Source organism: Galeopterus variegatus, unplaced genomic scaffold, assembly GCF_000696425.1.
Source record: "Galeopterus variegatus unplaced genomic scaffold, G_variegatus-3.0.2 Scaffold299, whole genome shotgun sequence".
NCBI lineage: Eukaryota > Metazoa > Chordata > Mammalia > Dermoptera > Cynocephalidae > Galeopterus > Galeopterus variegatus.
This window is the reverse complement of record NW_007726410.1, coordinates 372,697-394,207: the sequence shown is the minus strand read 5'-3', so window position 1 is coordinate 394,207 and position 21,511 is coordinate 372,697. Positions and strand designations below refer to the sequence as shown.

Genomic DNA, 21,511 nt, shown 5'->3' with positions numbered 1-21,511 from the left:
AGCAATTACTAAAAATCAAAAGTAAAATTAAACAAATGAACTTAACTGCATATCCAAGTGGTGGTATACCACAAAGAAATGAACTATTCCAAATGACTTTAAAACATAGTAATTAGACTGTATATCCCTAGTGGAATATATTCTAAGTACGAACTATTATCAATAATCAAACTATTGGTGGTGATAATTTTATTACTGAGACAATTGTGTGTGCACTGTGGGCTAAATCAAATAAGACATGATGATAATGATTTTGTTGAGAACCAAGATAAATCTAAATTTGAATTAGAAGTATTTTACTTTTTAAAAAATGCATATTTCCTAGCTCTGTCCATTGAAAAAGCCTAAAACAATTAACAACTCAGGAGCCATGAAGACCATGGATCAACCCAATATCCTAAGCACCCAGACTGTAGTCTTGAAATGCCATTTCCCCCTAAAAGAAACCACAACTCCTTAGAGAAATGGCTGATTTCAGCTCTGGGGCACAAAATGAATAAGATGAACATAGAATATCTTGTCGTATCAGAAAGCAAGAAACCTATGAACAACTACCAAGGCCATGTCAAAAAAACTCAGGAGCCAACCTGAATAAGCTCCCACTCACTGGCCAAAATGAGACAATTTGAGCAGTAATAAAGATAATACCTGCAGTGGACTGGAACACATCAAATACGTTTATATCCATGAGAAATTATAATGACACCAAAAATAAAAGACATTCAGAAGACTCACTGATCACTTTTGGAGAATGCTAGTGAACCACTGCATAATTCTGAAAACTAATAAAGTGGGGAAAATCATTCATTTATCTTGCCTTTCCTTAACAATCACTACCCCAAGGTAACCAAATTATCGATGAAAGGATGTTCCTTCATCGATAAAATATAAAATAATTCTAGCTAATAAATGGAGAAGAAATGATAGAATTAGAAAATCATTTTTCAACATTAATGAATTAATGGAGCTAGGCAATGATTAATACTGAAAATGTCAAAAAAAGATAAATCACCAGACAATATTTACCAATGATAAAAATTCACAAATTACCTATGAAGTAGTCTTGCCAAAAACATTTTAAAAATTTTTTAAAAAGAAAAAAAATATTGAACCTAAATTTGAATAATCCTCTAGATCTATAACCAATTTACAGGAAATAAAACAGATAAAGGCACATGTTAAATGATACCACAGGGACGCAAGCAGGAAAATCCAGACAGTGGGAAACTTGGAAGGCAGCTATGCTCACCACTATACCACCAACGCCGCCCGGCAGACAGTGGAAAACTTGATAGGACAAACTAGATAATTTCTTCAATTAAAAAAAAAAAAAGCAAGAAAAAAATTTCGAAAGAGATGGACAAGAAGGAAACCTATGAATGAAAAGAGACCTGAAAGACCTATCAACCAATCACAGTGCATGTACCTTATTTGGATTCCTACTTAAACTATAAAACACATTCCACATACCACGCTTATAATATTGGCCACTTAAAGATAATAACTACTGAGGCTGGATGATGAGTACATCAGGTTCATTATATTACTTTCTCTACTTTCACATGTATTTCCACACATAAAAAGTTTAAAATTACTTCCTTTGCTTTCACCTTCACATTGTTCTTATATCCACCCAAGCTTTTAAAAATAATTTGAGGAAATAGCAAAAAATAATGTTAAGTACAACTGTAACATAATGAAACCAATTATTTTGCCATCTCAAATTCAAAATATGAAAATTAGCTGAAAGATCACCCTCCATTGTGTAATAATCCTTTTTACGGTTCCAAAGAAACTCATGAAGACTTACCAGAATCTACCTGTGATGAAAGCATCAACAATGCCTGTGATGTTTCTAAATCATAAATTATTGCACTACCAGTGTTGAAAGAAGTCACCATATGAGCTGGATCGCAGCCAATAAAGTCAACCGACGTAGGTATTCCATGCTCTGAAAGAAGCCCAAAGAGATACACTATAAACACAATAACTGAAATCTACACTTTTCTAATAAGAAAATGGAATTCAAATATTCTTGAAATAATGTTAATGAAAAAAGCAATTCTGTTAGGATGGTGAGTTAAGAAGCAACTTTTCCTCAATTATTTAAAAAGTTTTTAGGGGTTGGCCCGTGGCTCACTTGAGAGAGTGTGGTGCTGATAACACCAAGGCCACAGGTTAAGATTCCTATATAGGGATGGCCAGATGGCTCACTTGGGAGAGCATGATGCTGGCAGCACCAAATCAAGGGTTGGGATCCCCTTACCGGGTCATCTTTTTAAAAAAGACAAAGATAAAAAAAGGTTTTATTTATAGCATTCTATTTAACATTATAAGAAAAATATACTAGAGAGCTCTTAAAGTAAGAGTAGATATATACAAAGGTTATTTATTCTCCTATGCATTTTCTTGTAAGGGAGAAAAAAAATCCTGGGTCTTTTGGCTCACCTGTCAATTATATTTCTTAACGTAAAATAATAAATCAACATTCTCACATCATTGTCCTGGGAAACTGTTCACCTGTCAAAGATCTGTAAGCCTTATTGAGCAGCTAACACAAGTCAAATTTTTGGATCTATGAAAATGAAGCTTGGACTCTGGAATCTACTGACGCAGTACTATCCTAAAGTAGACTGAGCAGCAATTTCTCTCTTTAACATATTAAATTAATTTCAACTAGCTAGATCAATGTACAATTAGGTGAAATCTGGAGTCAAGCAATTAATTACCTGGATAAAGCAAGAAACAAGTATCTAAATGAATTTTTACTTCTAAAGCTTAGTTGATTGAAAGATTAGTAGATTTACAAAGGTAGCTAAGAGACTCACAAAATTAAGCATATTTTACATATTAAGCAAAATTACACACTATTCACCTAAAATGTTTAAAATGATACGTATTAGGGTACTTCAAAAAATTCATGGAAAGATTTGTATCATTTAATTCTGTTTTTCCACGAACTTTCTGAAGTACCTTTGTATTTTTAGTAGAAATCTGGTTTTAAAAAATAACTTTAAAAAACTTGGAAAATAGGACCGATAAAACTATATACATAAATATATACAAATACATAAATAAATGTCTTCAAAGGTAAACTGGTTAAAGCTTTCTTTGATGGGAAGAGATTTCAAATCACGAAAGTACCTCAATTTCTACTTCCCAGTTAAGGGTGCTATTTCAATGATTATGGCTGGACTCCCCAAGCACCATGCTAGGAATTATGGCAACAGAGTTTACAGGTATTCTTGAGACTGTGATCCCTTCAGTCCTTGTGGGTAGTCACCTGGAGCAGGTGGAGTGCCTCCAGTTGTCCCTACGAGTAGCCTCATCTGTCTTACCCCATTGTTACATACAAATAGTTTTATTTTAAAAATGAAACATGACCTAAAAAAGCTCAAAAAGCACTAAGCTACTGAATATAGTTGCAAAACACTTCAAATAAAAATGGACTAAGAGTAAAAAGATTATCACAAGTTTTATAAAATTCTTTCAATATGTGTCTTTGGAGCAGTAAAGAAATAAATCAATTGCTTTGTCCTTTTTATTTTTCAAATTTTAAAAAAAATTAGCTTTTCTCATAGAGGCAAAATTTACTTACCCTTATCTCCATTGTAAGTGCAAATACATGGCATTTTTTCCTGTGGATTCCATAACCTAACAGTGCCATCTGCTGAACAAGACAGTAATTGATTTTTTATGCCACTATAAGCAAGACCCCAGACTGCATCTGTATGAGCAACTAAAGTGCCAGACAGAACATTTGGCTCTGGGAAGAAACAGACAAACAAACAAAAAAAATTAGCTAAAAGAAGTTTAAAAGAAATGCTTTGCTATATAAAGATAACTTACCATATAATTAAGTATAAAGAACACGCATAAATGCTGTAAGAAGATAAAACAAGTTTACACAGTGGCTATCTCTAAGTGGTAAAGTTATGGGTTATTTTTATCTCTCTCCACCACCAATACTTGTCCGTACTCACAATTTTCTATAAGGAACATATAGCTTTTTTTAAAGCAGCTTTACTGAGATATAATTTATATAGCATAAAATTCACTCATCTAAAGTATACAATTCAATGGATTTTTAGCAGGTTCACAGAATTGTGCAACCATCACCACAACCAATTTTAGGATACTTTCATCAGTCAGCTACTTTCCCTCAATTCCTCCTCCACACCTTTCCACAGTTCTGGGCAACCTACTCTGTCTCTACAGATTTGCCTATAGAGTTACCTTTTGTGACTGGCGTCTTTGTAATAGCTGGTACAATGTTTTCAAGGTTCATCCATGTTGTAGCATATAACAGTACTTTCTTTTTATCACCAAATAATATTTAACTGTATGGGAATACCACATTTTATTTATCCTTTCATCAATTGAACATTTGATGGCTAATATTGAGCATCATTTTCTGACAATACTTTTTTTCTAGTAAACTCCTCCCACTTCCCATGAATATTTCTTACTATCTCCACAATTCTGTTTCCAATCTCCCTTCCCCATAAATGATTATGCCTCATACTTCACTGAGAAAACACAGCATTCAAATAGGAACCCATCCCGCCACCTTCCTACCACCCAATCAATAAATCTACTAGTGTCTAAGGCCTCTTCCAGATACAAGTAAGGACCTGTCTCTTTACTTCCAGATACAAGGACCTGTCCTCCTTCCTATCAAAGGCAAATTTCCACCAGCCCGTATTCAGGATTCCGTTTAACTGATTAACTTGCTTTCATGTTTACTGTCTCTTTCCTATACCAATTCTCCTCCTTGGGATCATTACTATAGCAAAAAACCAAATATTCCAGAATCTCTCAACCTAAACAAAAAACCTTCATTAACCTTACCCCAGTGCCCTTCTGCCAAACAGTAGAAAAGCATATTAAGCAAATACGCTTTTCACCACCTATTTACTCTTCAAATCACACTAATATGGCTTCTGATACTATTACCACATCAAAACAACCCTAGCTAAGATCACCAATGATGACCTCTATTCTATGAAATTTAATACATACTTTTCTTTCTTTGATGATACAGAACATTTCTTTGTTGTTCCCATCATATTGCTTTTAATCTACATAGTCTGACTTGAAAAGGTATCTACATACAGATGATCCCTTTATCTTCTCTGGTCTTAGCCCAAGCACCCAGCCTCTAACTGGCCAAGACCTGGTTGACCTATTTGTCACATAAAAAGAAACATTTCTACCCACTCAGCAACATTTCAAAGTGCTGACTGATTCCTTCTTCTCAAAATGTTTCTTCTTTGGATATGCTTCCATGGTTCCACTCTCTCCTACTCTTAACTCACACTTTCTCAGTTTCCTTTGTTGGAAACTTTCCTTTCCTATCTTGCTCTAGCCACCCTCCCAACATACTTAGGCCTTTAGTACCAGGTTGTCTTCTCTTCTTACCCTACACAACACACTCTCCCAATGTTATATCATCCATTCTCACAGCTTTAAGTATCACCTGTATAGAGATGACTCCCCATATTTTTATCTCCAACCCAAATCTCTTTGAGCTCTGTATTTGTATATTACCTACCTGATACTGTCACCTTTTAACATGCATAAAATCCAAACTCACCATCTTACTTCTCCTTACACCTGTCTGCCCCATTTTAAAAAATGCTACCATACATACTTAGTTGCTCGTGTCAAAAACCTAGGATTGGTGACGAAAACATTCTGAAATTAGATAGTGGTGATGGCTGCATAACCCTGTGAACACAGTAAAAACTACTGGATTATATACCTTACAAGGGTAGATTTTTGGGCCGAGCCCGTGGTGCACTCGGGAGAGTGCGGCACTGGGAGCACAGCGACGCTCCCACCGTGGGTTCGGATCCTATATAGAAATGGCTGGTGCGCTCACTGGCTGAGCGCGGTGCGGGCGACACCACACCAAGGGTTGCGATCCCCTTACCGGTCACGAAAAAGATTTTAAAAAAAAAAAAAAAAATGGCTGGTGCGCTCACTGGCTGAGCGCGGTGCGGGCGACACCACACCAAGGGTTGCGATCCCCTTACCGGTCACGAAAAAGATTTTTAAAAAAAAAAAAAAGGGTAGATTTTATGGTTATATGAATTATATCTCAATAAAGCAGTTCACTATAAAAAAACAAAACTAAATCAAGAGTTGCTAACCCATAAATACACGCAGTGCAATTTACCAATTAGTCCTGTCTAGTCTACCCTACTTCCCCAATATTTCCTAAATCCAATTTCTTCTAACTGCTCTGCTACCACCACTCTAATCTTGGCAACATCATCTCTCACTTAGTCTACTGTACTCCTGCAGTACAACTGCTTCCTAATTGATATTCCTGTTTCCACTCTTCCTGCCCCCAATTTATTCTCCTCACAACAGTCACAGTCACCTTTTTAAACACTATTTTTATCAAGTCACTTCCTGGCTTAAAACTTTTTACTGAAAGTTTCCTTTTATCCTTTAGATTTTGGCTTGAATGTCACTATTTTAGATAGAACTTTCCTTACTACTCATCTAAAGTTCTCTTTCATAGTACTCTATCTTATCACTTAACACAATTTGTAACCACAGACCACATTCCCTTGTTTATTTGTTCAATGTCTTTTTCATTAGACTAAATCTTATTTCTTCACGTAGTGCTTACTATGCCTGGTAAATGTAGGCAACAAGTGTGTGTAAAATAAAAAGAACAAAGAGCTCATAAACATTTTGTTTTAATGTTTTATAATTATGAACAATGTCCTTGTAAATATATTTGAACACGTGCAAGTATTTCTTTAGGACACATTTCTAAAAGTGCCATTGGTAAGTGAGATTTTTGTTTTTCGTTTTGAAATTAAGGAATGTTTTGCTCACCCAAAACGTTGTACTGATTTATACCCACCTTTCCCTATTTGTTTCCATTGTCTTTCACTTAATATTTTTGAACTAATAAGTTATTTCTTATATTTAAAAATTTGTTACTTAGATTATATTTTGTTTCCTTCTCTTTATTACTAGTGAAATTAATGTTTTAATTAATATAGATTTTTAATAGACACCACAGAGAAAATATTAATTCACAGACTGACATCATGGCATGACATTTCTTCATTTTTTTTTTCTTTAAGAAATAAAATTACTAGCAAATGGAAGAACTAAATGAGAACACTACTGTTTAAACAACCTAGTAATAGTTTTTGAAGTATTTACTTTTGTCAATTCCACTCACTTAAAAAAATACATTTTGACCCTTTTACTTACCATATGTATCATATGGATCCACATTAGGACTAGGCATATTCCACCACTGGATCGTTGCATCAATACCACCACTAAAACACTGTTCTCCATTAGAACTAATAGCTACTGACAGAACAGGGCCACTATCATAGGAAGAGAGGGAAAAAAAAATTATTTATAAAACCTAAGTAGAAACTCAAAGCCCCATTACCCCAACCTCTGAATTTATGTGGTATTCACATTTGAATAGTACTATTATATTCATATTCTCACTAATACAATTATTATTTTTTGTTTGTTTGTTTGTTTTGTTTTGTTTTGTTTGTCTTTTTCGTGACCGGTAAGGGGATCGCAACCCTTAGTGTGGTGTCACCCACACCGCACCGGCCATTCCTAAATAGGATCCGAACCCGCGGCAGGAGCGTCGCTGCGCTCCCAGCACCGCACTCTCCCGAGTGCGCCACGGGGTCGGCCCTAATACAATTATTAATCAAGGGAGATATTATCCAAATAATATGTCTTTTCTAATATAAAACAAATATTGAGAAAATTACAAGGTTTGAGGATTGATAAATAATACTTAATATCATTATGGTTGTACTTAACTCAATAAAACTTACATGTGGGCCCTAAATGTGTAGATAGGCTCTACATCTAAAGAGGCACTCCTGAAAGAGGGGGAAAAAAGGGTGGGGAAGAGAAGGCAGTTAAATAACCAAAAATCACTGGTTGATATGAAAAAATCATTAGGTAGATCAAATGTGTACATAAAAGATATGGGACAATAAAGAGGAACAATTACTTATATTGGCAAAATTGGAAGGAAAAAACCAGGCTACCATTAAAATACTTGCTTTTTGGCAGGAACTGTTTTTTGCAAGTTCCAAAGTTTCAGGGTATGGTCCTCAGAGGCAGTAACCAGAACAGGTTCTACAGGATGAAAAGCTAATGCCCGTACTCCATCAAAATGGCTACGTAGTGTGTACTTGGGGTTCCATGTCTTTCGAAAGGCATCTTTATTGGCAGGCAACTAAAAAGAAAGAGTGCAATATTTAGTGGTGAAAGTAGTAAATTGGTAGGCATATGGAGTTTTTCTTTGTTTCTTTTTGGTGCGTTTAAAGAATATATTAAAAACTTGACAACAAATCTGTATCATTTAATAAGAATTCAGAAGAATAATTTCATTAGCCTTTCAAATACCTAGATCAAATGAAGAGTTCCTTAATCTGTTTTTACCTAATTATCAAGTTATTAAATGTCAGATAAGAACAAAATAACTACCATTGCTGCAATGCTTTACATAAAAACAACAAAAAAAACCCTAAATTACAGAAATTATTATCAAATTTCCAAGGATATAGTATTAACAATAGAGTTGTCATTTAGGAAACCAGCATGTGAAATTTTTAACGACAGCAAGTTAAGGCACTTCCTAAAAATCTGAACTAAGGATCCTTTAAGAGTATTTTCATAATTCTTGATATGGAGAGGGTAGTCTTTTACCTTCATTTCAGATAAAGATCTGTAACAATACGCTTTAAAATCACTTATAAAGCAGTCAAAAGTTTACTGGAATTTAGTTGCTTACATACTTTAAAAATACTAATGAGAATAATCCAGCCCACCAAAACTGATGTTCCTAAAAAGCAAGCTTACATAAGTATAAAATGTAGGAAAAAAAGGTACAAAAGGAAAAAAACTAATTTGCTGAAAAACTGCAATTCATTATAGTAAAAGACTGATGTTCCTAAAAAGCAAGCTTACATAAGTATAAAATGTAGAAAAAAAAGGTACAAAAGGAAAAAAACTAATTTGCTGAAAAACTGCAATTCATTATAGTAAAAATCTAAACAAGTATAGTTAACTCTCAACTGAATGTTAAATATCTAGGAAAAATTTAATCCAAGACTAGTTTCACCTCTAATACTGTCTGTCCTTCCCATCCCCCTGCATTCTCTCCTCATCCCTCAAATGAAGGAGTTAAGCATTCAGGAAATGATGCAAACTAACTTTAACATTATCCTTGAGAAAATAAAAGTTCAAAAATAAAACATGCTTTGTAAGTATCCTGAAGGCAAGTAAGTGATTCAGGTTATCTATTTTTTTCTTGTTAACAGCAAAATATTAATTAATTTAAGTAGATAACTGCGAGTTGACTACTTAAGATGTATTTACCAATATTTTAAGGTAGTCATCCCAAACTCCTAGCTAATCCACCAAAATACCTAAGGAAAATTTAAACACTACAAAGAAAGTAGTTAGAAAAACTACATGTCACTTCAAATCAACACATTGACACACTTAAACTTATCTTTTCCATGCACCTGGACATTAATTCTTTTATAAGTGATTCCAAAAAATAAGGAGCCTATTAAATCATTAAAAAATTAAAAATAAAACTGCACTTACATCATAACTATAGTCTGCATCATTTGTTACCGTCAAGTCTGCAAGGTCTCCAAGGCCCAGTACACTTAACAAAACATCATCAGAACCCATAATAAATGACTTGCCTCCTCCAGATGGAAACGTTATTGGTTCAGCTATAAAGAACAAAACCGCTTCTTAAATGCTGAAAAATCATACAGTACAAGACAATATTGTGGGGGAAATTAAAGCACTTAACAGTTACAATATTCAGTCATATAATTAATTTTTATTTTCCTACTTCTGCTCAAAAAATCCTATTACTGAGTAGTAATAAACAAATTTGTTGCAACTGCAAGGTGGTACTCTTCCACAACCCAACTGTGCACTAGATATATTATTCCAGGGTGGGAGGTGGGACACAAAAGTTTGTCTAATTATAACTACAGTTTACATGTTAAATAAGAAATTGGTCCAACTGTGATGAAATAAGGGAGTTAAATATCAGATTTCAGCTATTCATGGGGAACAAACCTCTACCATTAACCTCAATGTAACTTACACAGTATTTTTAAAACGTAATAGGTTATTTTTAAGTCTTTTTGCTTCTAAAAAAGTACTAGGCATTCTAGTCCCTGACAAAAATTAATACAAGCATTGAAACGTAAATGGTTTTCAAACAGTCTACTATATAGTATATCAGTTCACTGGAATGAAGCCTTAATTGCTTGGATTCCTTCAGTAACAGCAACGGTCTAGAGAAAAGGCAGTTAGTTCTACCACCAACAATGTCAGTTTCCTTTCTGTAAAAGGTTAATCCATGTGACCTCCAGAATGCCTTCCAGTTTTAAAGCTCTATCATTTTTTATTTTAATGTCCCCTTTTATTTACCATGATACTTCTAAGATGAAGCAACTAAATTATATTGACTGACTGCATAACTTTCATTAAATTTCTGGTCAGAATTATGTAATTTCAATTTCAAACTAAACTCAGGTCAAAGTTTCCTTTTACTTAGTTTTCTCAACTACATCATGTGCAGTATTACAGCTTTCCATGATAATATTAGCTGTTCCCACTTAATTACTTAAAATGTGTTTTTTTCCTCTTTACCTACTATTGGTCAAACTGGCATAATTTGGATGACAGACTATACTATTATCTAAATATTTTGCTGTAATAGTTACAGCATAAGTGATAATTTCGGTATCATTTCAAACATGCTTTGAAAGCAAAACTGTAACATTAAAATGTAAGGGAGAAATACTCAAGTCATTATAATACAAAACAACTCAATATATCAAAACACTTAAAATTCATGAGCAAATTTAAAAGGGAAACATACAAATACTCAAGCTAATTATCAATTTTGAAAAATTCATATGAAAAAATGATAGAAACTTAATACATTACAGAAAACAAAACAGGTGTAATGAAATTTGACAGTCATCACTAATCTTATTGAAAATAAATCTGAGAAGACACAATTCATTTATACTATGGCAAAAGTAAAATTCATCTTTACTTAGACTATCTTGTTATTTTATTATTCTATCAAATTAAGCTATATAATTTGATTCAAATAGGGTCGTAAAATGAAGTTCTGATTCAGCAGTTGATCTACAGGAAATCTAAAAGCATTTGGTAGAAAATATATACAGAGATACTAAGTGGTATTAATCTTTCAATGATTATACTTATTGAATCCGAACAGTCTGCAGCACTGATCTTTCCTACTGATATTTAGTATACAGTTATTGGTAATACCAGAAGGAGATAAGAACTACAAATCAATAGTGTAAAATTATGCATAAGAACAATTATATAAAAGTCATTAGCTAATGTTTACTCAAAGTATTTTTTGCCAGTACAAAGAAATATTTCTTTTTTTTTTTCCTTTTTGTCTTTTTTACTGACTGGTAACGGGATCGCAACCCTCGGTGTCGCGCCCGTACCGGGGACCGGCAACGGGATCGCAACCCTCGGTGTTGCGCCCACACCGCACTCAGCCAGTGAGTGGGAACCGGTCTCCACATGGGATCCGAACCCTCGGCGGGAGCGCCGCCGCATACCCAAGCGGCGCACTCTCCAGTGCGCCACGGGGTCGGCCCGAAATATTTCTTTTTTAAACTCATAATTCGTTGGTAAGATGAGTTAGAACAAAATGCCACAATTCCTCCCTCACGATTATACAAACATTCACTAACACAAATCTTAATAAAATCCCAATAACTTTAACATAACAACAAATTATTTTGCATTATTACATATTCTTTGTGCACAAATACATCTGATCAGCCAGTGATCATTTTTAGAAGGATGTGAAAGGAAGTGCTTGGGCAATATTAGCTAGTTTTACTAAAGTTTTAGATTAATTATATTTAACAAAAAGCTAGTATTATACTCATTTCTAATTATTCATATGACACTTCTGTCCCTTTCTCTATAAATAAACACACATATTTATTTATATATAGCAAGCTATACTGCTTACTCAGCATTTACTTACATATGTGTGCGTGTGTGTGTGTGTGTGTGTGTATGTGTGCAAAAAAATCTTTTAAGTTATTATTTCTGCTTTTCATATGCTCCATCACTGGGGCATATGGTAATCACAATAGACAGTCAATTTGTTTGCCCTTGTTTTCCTGTAGAGGGATTAATTTCTATTCTACAAATCCATTTTATTAACGTACTACCTGTAGCACATGGTTAGGTAAGCATAAAATGTCATTCACAATTCAAAGAAAAATATGTCTTAAAAAATAGTTTTTAACTTAATAATGGAAATTATAACACTTTTTATTGGACAGACTAAGATTTCATTAAGCAATTTAAGAATACTATTACCATATTAGCATTTTCCTTTACTTCAATCTTAGGGTCTACAAAATGGGATCCTATAAATAAGGCCTTTTTCATACTTAACTAATTCTCCTTTTGATGGACACTCTGACCAAGGAAACCTGTACTTCACATATCAAACTCTTCCTTTCTACTCCACTTTTATCAAACCTAAAGAACACAGTCCAATAACTGATACTATTTATGCCAATGGCAACCTGGTATGTCCTAAGTCTTTAGTTACAACAGTCTGAAAAGTTGCAGTGTAGAACGATCTCTCCTAGAAAACAGATATCTGGTTCTTTATAGTATGAGGTATGACGTGAACTTCAAAAGAAAAGCACGAAAGTGGGGGTTGCCACTGAAAATAACATTAACTCCAATGTTCCCTTCTTACCTCAAAATTGAATTCAAATCTCTTTAAATAAATTCTGGTAAAAGTTACCCTTTGAAAAGTATAAGGAAGTTCATGCTTATCAAATCTCCCCCCCACCCTCCTCTCACCATTAAAAAAAGAGATCACTGATTTACACTGTTTGTTTAAAACACATATATACATACATACACACATACATACATACATACAAGCAAACACACGCAGAGATCTCTAAATTGGTTTTTGTATAGAGTGGGCCTTGATTGGCTTTTCCATAAACCGTTCGTCTGAAACACTTAAAAGGGTCCATAGTCCTGCTTATATGGCTTTGCCTTAAACTGCAAAATCTGCAGTTTAAATGTACAACATTAATTACAAAAATTAGCAAGTGGTACTATTCATTATTCAATAAAACAGACTAAAAGATAAAGTCACTACTAAATGCATAAAATAAAAACGGAATTGGTATGTGCATCTTAAAAAATACTTCCTAAAGTATGTATATTTTCCTGTTTAGAAAATAGCTCATTAGTGAAAATGAGATCCAGAAAAATCAAGAGACTATTTTATTCTTCATTTGTCTTGTTTTAGTTTTATTATTTTAGTGATTTCTCTTTCTTTCCTCATATTTTTTTTTACAGATTAAGGTGAATGGTAAAGGTAAGGCAAATAGTAAATTAAGGTGAGGGAGAAATGAAAAATTATTTAACTCTAACTGTAAAATATGCCACTTAGAGAAATTTTAAAAGAGAACGAGATGTATACAAAAATTATTGACTGGGGCGAACAAATATCCTTACACAGCAAAAGCAGAAACATCAATGAAATTCAATCCATATGCCAAATTATTAGATAACAAATTATCTTATATCTCATATATCACAATAACCTTTCGTTAAAAATTCAGATTTGCTACTTCAAATTATAATTACCTAGACCTAGAATTATAAATCATTCAAGTGTATCTATGTATCTTCTGCTAAAATCAATTTTCTTTTCCTACACATTTCTGGTCAAGGCAAATTTTAGCAAATTCATTACTAGGTAGTACAGTATATACTTGCTACCTGGTTAAAAAATATGATGTTATCTTATTCTAAAAATTACTAAATTAGGCAACAGTTACATATATTTTTAGAGGTAATATATATGTAAAGTTCCAAGCACAGTGCATGGCACTTAACTGTCTTCTAGTAAAAGTGGTAATTATTATTAGTTGCTAAATTTAAGAAATATGACAAAATTAGTAGGGTTTTTTCCATATGTATTAAAGTTTACTTTTATAAATTACCATTTTCCTGCTACCAAACCTATAAGCTAAAGTTGGATTTAACAAAAGTACTCTGAATTGACCCAACTCTTCCTAACATTACAAACAAAATATAAAGAAATAGAAGCCCAAAATTAAAAAATCCCTGTCTAAGACAATTAAACCAAGAACTGGCCGAACACCTTCTCAGAAGATCATATAAAATGATGTTCAGCATTTTAAACAGCAGCAAATTTGCAATATTAAGATGAGATCTGGAGTTTAAGGTCTTCTGCAATGTAAATAAACATTATAACTAAATTTTGTACCTTCCTCTGCTCTTGCACCTTCATGATCAGTCATTCTAGTAGAGGCTGACCTAGACTGATTAATGATTCCTGAAGGGATGTGGGGCAGCTCATCCTCTCCCAGATCAGCTATCATGTCGTAGAGTTTTCTCCTGTTGACTCCTGTAAATTAACGTCAGCAGTAGAAGTTCACTTAATGGCTACCGCTTGACTTGCTAGCAGCCTTTAAAACCAATTTACTAACAAAACAGGTTATTAAGAAGTCCCAGTCATTAAAATATCAGATAATTAAAGATGCCTTTAATTTTCTATACCATCCCTCCAAACACATTTATATTTAAGATATTTACTATTCCTGTGGATACATATGTCCACTGTGTATTCTAAACATACATACATATATGGTCATCCTTTGGTATCCATAGGGGATTGGTTCCAGGACCCACTGAGGATACCAGAATCCACAGATACTCAAGTCCCTTATATAAAATTTGCACATAACTACACATATCCTCCCATAAACTTTAAATCATCTCTAGATTACTCATAATACCTAATACAATTTAAATGCTATCTAAATAGTTGCTGTAATGTAGTTTAGGCAACAGGGACAAGGAAAAAAGTCTGTACACGTTCAGTACAGACACACAAATTTTTTTTCCAAATATTTTCAATCCACAATCGGTTGAATCCATGAATGCAGAACCCATGGATATGGAGGGCCAATTATATACACATATGTATAGGTATATATATGTGTGCATACACATACATATATGTATATACATATTTATCTATAGAAAGAGAGAGAAAGAGAGACTGACTTCTGTTACTCAACCAAAGTTCTGTAAGCTCACAGACATAGAAGGTACCATTAAAACAAAGAACAGTTCTGGTGTTTGAGGTTAATGTTTACCAGTGTAAATAAAACATGGGTTTTTCAACTTAATTCACTGTTAGAAAAAAATTAACAAAGAAATAAGTACAAACAGTTTTTATGAGGGTGCAACAAACAATTAACTTTCTCTGGTGTTTCCATGGATATTTTCTGGTCACATTAGCACAAATTTGTCATTAACAAATTAAGTCCAATTTCTCTCAAAATGTTTTTTCACTTTTCCCAAATTTGAAAAAAACTGACTTACCATGAGCTCTCTGAGTTTCTCATAATGATGTGAAAAGTCAATAATGTAATAAGCCATAAATTTAAAGGGAGAATTTCAGCTGTTGCCTGGATAATTCAGGCAAAATACACAAAACTCAAAAGCTTCTGCAGTACTGTGGAATATTTTTTAACTGTGAACTCTGGAGATAGTAGAATCATTTATTTTGAACTATGTCGTTGAAATAAAGTTCAGTTTTTAAAACGTCATAAAAAATAATTTGAAAAAAGAAAATATTTTATAATTAATATAAATAAAGACATGCTGACCCAGTGGCAGTGGATTATGAGAACTTACTAACATTAGTGTCACTAAAATTGGTATACAACCTTCCCCCACTGCTAAATTTGACTGGCTTAAAAAAATAAAACAATTAAAATAGGCAAATCCAAGTTCAAACATTATGACCTTATATTCACTAACCTCAACAGTAATGAACTAATTACACTGCTGTGTAATTATTAAATTGACTGTGGCTATCTGAATATTAGTAATTCTACAGGTACTATGATTCATCTATGCATCCCTAACAGAATGCTAGATAACTAATTAGATGGTAAGAATTAGAGAAACGGGTGTGTACTCTTACACATTTATTAGCTCTATTGTACAGTAATTCCCAACTTACTAGAAATACTTAAACAACTCTACTTCCAGATGTAGGTAATATGCCATATAGTCTGAATTATCTAAAATAATTATAATGGAGACACTTGGTGTTACCTAAGGATTCTCCCACTGACAGTGAAGTGACTGTGAACAAATTCTCTGACAAACAAAAACTGCCAAATGGATGTCCAACCACCAGTGTGAATTCAATGTAAAAGAAAATAAACATTATTCGTTCTCACAAAATAGTTCCCCTTTATAATTTTCCCACGAGTATGACTATCACCACCAATTTAGTTTCTGTTCTTAAAATTCTGCAACCACATCTTAACAATTCCTCTTCAACTTGTAAAATAAGGAAGAAAAAAGCTATTTAAAAAAAAGAATTCTCCTTTGAAGTATTCTTCAGATTAATCTCTTTCTCTCAATTATTTCATTATTCTAATGAAGGCATTCATTCTTATAGATTACCACCATAGATTCTTAATTGGTTATTCTACCTCCAAGATCCATTTGCCTTCAAATTTCAATACTAACACTAAATTAATAACCTAAATATATTTTAGGTTATTAAAATATATATATATATATATATATTTTTTTGTTCTCACAAAATAGTTCCCCTTTATAATTTTCCCACGAGTATGACTATCACCACCAATTTAGTTTCTGTTCTTAAAATTCTGCAACCACATCTTAACAATTCCTCTTCAACTTGTAAAATAAGGAAGAAAAAAGCTATTTAAAAAAAAGAATTCTCCTTTGAAGTATTCTTCAGATTAATCTCTTTCTCTCAATTATTTCATTATTCTAATGAAGGCATTCATTCTTATAGATTACCACCATAGATTCTTAATTGGTTATTCTACCTCCAAGATCCATTTGCCTTCAAATTTCAATACTAACACTAAATTAATAACCTAAATATATTTTAGGTTATTAAAATATATATATATATATATTTTTTTTCCTTTTTGTCTTTTTTCGTGTCCGGCAACGGATCGCAACCCTCAGTGTCGCGCCCGTACCGGACCAGGACCGGCAACGGGATCGTAACCCTCGGTGCTGCGCCCGCACCTTGCTCAGCCAGTGAGCGGGAACCGGTCTGTATGTGGGATCCAAACCCTCAGCGGGAGCGCCGCCGCACTCCCAAGTGGTGCACTGTAGCAGTGCGCCACCGGGCCGCCCTAAAATATATTTTAATAACCCTGGATCAAGGTTAACTAAAATCCTGTACTTAATCTTGCCATGTGCCTCATCATCTATTTTCTTCTGTCCAATCTTATCTTTTAATGATCCACAGTACAATTTTCCAGCCAAAGCAGTTTCCATATTCACCAAGGTATTTCTGCCATATTTTGTCACATTTGCCCTCACCTATTCCTCTGAAAGGTAAGAACACTTCTTACACACACACACACGCTCTCTCTCTCTCACACAAAGACATACAAGTTCCTATCTTCTAACACACACCTTGACCAATCCACATTCTACCCATTCCTCCAACCCAGTTCCACTCCTCTGTAAAGCTTTTGCTGATCTTTCCCTGATAACTTTATTATACTTATGTATACCATAAAATCTGACTTCATTAAATATTATCTTGTAAATAACTTCATTATATGATAGTAATGTCAAACATAATAAAGACTTGAAAGAAGTTTTGTTGTTACAGATGTAAAGTCATAATCTTCCTGTACACACAACTGTGAGATAAAGAAGAGAGGAAAAGTAGGAGACAACATGAAAGTCATTGTTTGAGTTGAGGATCCCAAATTGTATAATTGTTATTTGCATACTACAGCTAAACATTAGTCTCTATGCGGTACAGTGCCAAGGTTAGGCAAAGATGAACTTTCCTGCTCTAATCCTAGTTTCTCGAAAGCTAAAAGATGAAAAGAGATCTCGTAACCAGAAATCACTGTTTTTACTCTACTTTGTACAGGATTTTTAAACTGCAAATTTAATATGTCTTCATTTTCTTTCTAAACCTATCCATAATTTTAAATATAGCAACTGCAATGAAACAATTTCTTTTTTTTTTTCCTTTTTGTCTTTTTTTGTGTCCGGCAACGGATCGCAACCCTCAGTGTCGCGCCCGGACCAGACCGGGACCGGCAACGGGATCGCAACCCTCGGTGCTGCGCCCGCACCTCACTCAGCCAGTGAGCGGGAACCGGTCTGTATGTGGGATCCGAACCCTCGGCGGGAGCGCCGCCACATTCCCAAGCGGCGCACTGTAGCAGTGCACCACCGGGCCGGCCCCGCAATCAAACAATTTCAAATAAAAAATGTTAAGTCTGATTAGCAATAATGAGAAAATTATAATGGTATTAACTGTAACAGAATATTATACATAATATTAATACCAATACTTAAAGGCATATTTGAAGACTCATTAAGCATTAATTAGATAAAAACTGGTTCTCGATTATGGCTGAGATCTATATTAGGGTAAATACCTTTTCTAATTCTTATAGCAAGAAAAACTTTTTTACTACTATCAATTAAAAAACACAACCTGCCTACCTCTTAACCATGACTACCAAGTCCTATATAAATGAACAATCCTCTAAATAGATTTCAACACAATGAAAAACATATTATGCATGCCATGGGTAAGCCAAACTATGGACAAACTACTGATATGCTAGCGTTTTTAAATTCATACTTACAAACACACACACTCATAACATGTGAAATTTATCTTCCCATATACTCTACTATTGTAAGTAAAATAGTACAACGTCTTCCCTTTCTCAAATGTGCCCTCCTTTTGATTAACCTTATATTCTGAAGCAGAACCAGCTATTAGCAGGCAAACAATTTGGAAAAGATAAGCTTATTTTAATATAACTATTTAGTTAAGTCGTGTTTGCTAGATTTGTTCTATTTTCTGACTATAGTTAAAATAAAGCTTCCAAATGACAACTATTGTCTTAAATTGTGACACCACAATTTTAAGGAAAAATAACTTTAGCTTCAAAGTGATTCTGTGGTTTAAAAAAGTGCACTGATGGAAACTACTTTCTGACCCTAGGTAAAATACCTAAATTAAGATATTTTCTTGAGGGAAAAAAAGGAAGATCGAAAGAAAGAAAACTGAGTTGAAGAACTTTTAAAACTACAGAATTAAAGCCAGAAAAATAAAACAAGTGCATCCCTCAGTTAAAAATAATATCCCTTTGCTGTGAAACAATTTAGTTTTTGTCTTTGATTTGATGCAGGACAGAGAATATAGAACCATTTTATGAACTTTAAATTTATACTATCTGCTAATCAGAAGTAGATTAATCATCAGATATTTTATAGTGTATGCAGAGGTATTTTTAAAAACCTACTGAAGATTATTGCCACAAAGAATAATTTCTCCCTAAATATATTAAAATGCCTAATTTTGGATATTTGGATTGTAGTCACACTTTATATATTTCCTGGTGACAATATGTTACCTAGGATCTTGAATAGCAAATAACAAATACTAATATGAAACTTAAAAAATGAAAATTAGAAAATGATCCAGGGAAGCTCCCTTATAATTTATACTAAAAGAAATACTGAAGAAGTTAAGACTTTGCTTTCCCAATGTACTGATAATCAAGCTGGAAGATGTATAGCAGTTCTATAATATCAATTAAGGAAAGAGAGGAGATAGCAAAAACTCATCATCTATACATAGAATATATAGAAAGGTAGGATAAATGAGAATTAGAAAAATAAGACAAATCAATCCACTAAGAATCAGGAGTGCAAACATACATATTCTCAAAACGTGAATCTTTAAAATGGAGAAATCCTATAAATCTTTTGAAGACAGTAAATAAAATAATCTTATCTTCTTGGTAAGCCTAAGTGTTATAATATAGCAAAGAAGTAGACTATAAGAATAAGCGCACCTATAAAAGGAAAACCGACTATTATAATCCAAAATTTAAACTTTCCTTGTTGAAAAACAGAAAAAAATAATTATCAAAGGAAGGCTTAAAAAATTTTAGCTCCTCTCTCATATTCTAAATAAAGGCTTCGAATCTCAGGTGCTTCACACTTACTTCAGATGCTACACCCTGTGTGACTTTTAATCATGATCAATTTACATGTTTTTTTACTGAGATATAAAATATAGCAAAAATGGACACCATAAAAAGCTGGAAAAATCCCACCAGCCCAGGATTTTAATAAAATATTAGTTAATTTAGTACTTTCTGTCACTCTCCCCAGGAAATTACAGAAAGCTTGGGAATTATTAAAAAGTGGAAGAAAACTAGATCTGGGGTTAGATAACAGTATTGTATCAATGTTTACTTCCTGATTTTCATCACTGTACTGTAGTCATGCAACAGAATGTCTTTGTGGTTAGGTAACAACATAGACTAAAGTATTTAAGGGGCAACATGTCTTACAACTTAGTTTTCTGAATTGTTCAAAAAAAAGCATATATTTACAGAAAGTAAAGAATAAAACACGTGTGATAAGGGGGTAACATTTGGGAACCTGGGTGAAAGTATATGGAATTCTCTGTACTACTCTTGCAACGTCTTCTTAAGTCAGAAATTATGTCAAAAAGTCAAACAGAAAAAGGAAGCTTAACCCTTTGAAGCCTGAGACCAAAATAACTACATCAAATCTCTTTAGTTTCATGGTCTTGTGTTTTAGAAGTATTAATAAAGTACACCTCTTAAGTATATCTCACATTGCAAGAAAGAAATACTGAAGTGTGTACACTCCAATGCAAGGTTGTCACTGTTAAGCCATTTTTTTCTTGACTCAGGTGGAGGAAAAAAGAAGGGTAGGGTGGAATAAACAAGTTAGAAGACAGAGAAACTTCAGTTTAACACTTAATTATAGAAGCCTTTCCACTTAAGAGTTAGATCTTGGCCGAGTCTTTCTTTACAAAGTTAAAAAGCTGACATTCTCACCACTTTTCTCTTTCCCTTCGAAAAAGGTTTAAAAAAAAAGATTTAAATTGGATTACACACCTGCTGATTCCATATGGCAAAGTTAGCAAATAATTTCATTCCCTCTAAAAAGCTGGGGGTAAAATCTGTAGAAACTTAGTGCTATGATCCAGTAGGTGTGATTTATTCATATTTTGGAATTAAAAAAAAAAAATCAAAAGGATATAGTTCGGGGCCGGCCCGGTGGGGCACTGGATAGTGCGCCGCTTGGGAAGTGCGGTGGCGCTCCCGCCCGAGGGTTCGGATCCCACATACAGACCGGTTCCCGCTCACTGGCTGAGCGAGGCATGGGAGCAACACCGAGGGTTGCAATCCCGTTGCCGGTCCCCGGTCCAGTACGGGGGCAACACTGAGGGTTGCGATCCGTTGCCGGACACGGAAAAAGACAAAAGACAAAAAAAAAAAAAAAAAAAAAAAGG

General features: G+C 33.8%; 1 protein-coding gene across 3 annotated transcripts in view; it reads right to left on the bottom strand.

Moving 5' to 3' along the window:
- STRN3 (striatin, calmodulin binding protein 3) overlaps nucleotides 1-21,511 on the bottom strand; it is a 104,837-nt gene that overhangs the window by 8,461 nt on the left and 74,865 nt on the right. For 2 of the 3 annotated variants that reach the window (XM_008567152.1, XM_008567153.1), the window contains 7 exons: nucleotides 14,387-14,527; nucleotides 9,631-9,764; nucleotides 8,076-8,251; nucleotides 7,842-7,889; nucleotides 7,243-7,364; nucleotides 3,599-3,766; nucleotides 1,811-1,951 (listed from right to left, as the gene is read on the bottom strand). In XM_008567152.1, coding sequence (XP_008565374.1) covers nucleotides 1,811-1,951; nucleotides 3,599-3,766; nucleotides 7,243-7,364; nucleotides 7,842-7,889; nucleotides 8,076-8,251; nucleotides 9,631-9,764; nucleotides 14,387-14,527 — 930 coding nt within the window. The remainder of the gene's footprint in view (nucleotides 1-1,810; nucleotides 1,952-3,598; nucleotides 3,767-7,242; nucleotides 7,365-7,841; nucleotides 7,890-8,075; nucleotides 8,252-9,630; nucleotides 9,765-14,386; nucleotides 14,528-21,511) is intronic. The other variant, XM_008567154.1, reaches the window with a different exon arrangement.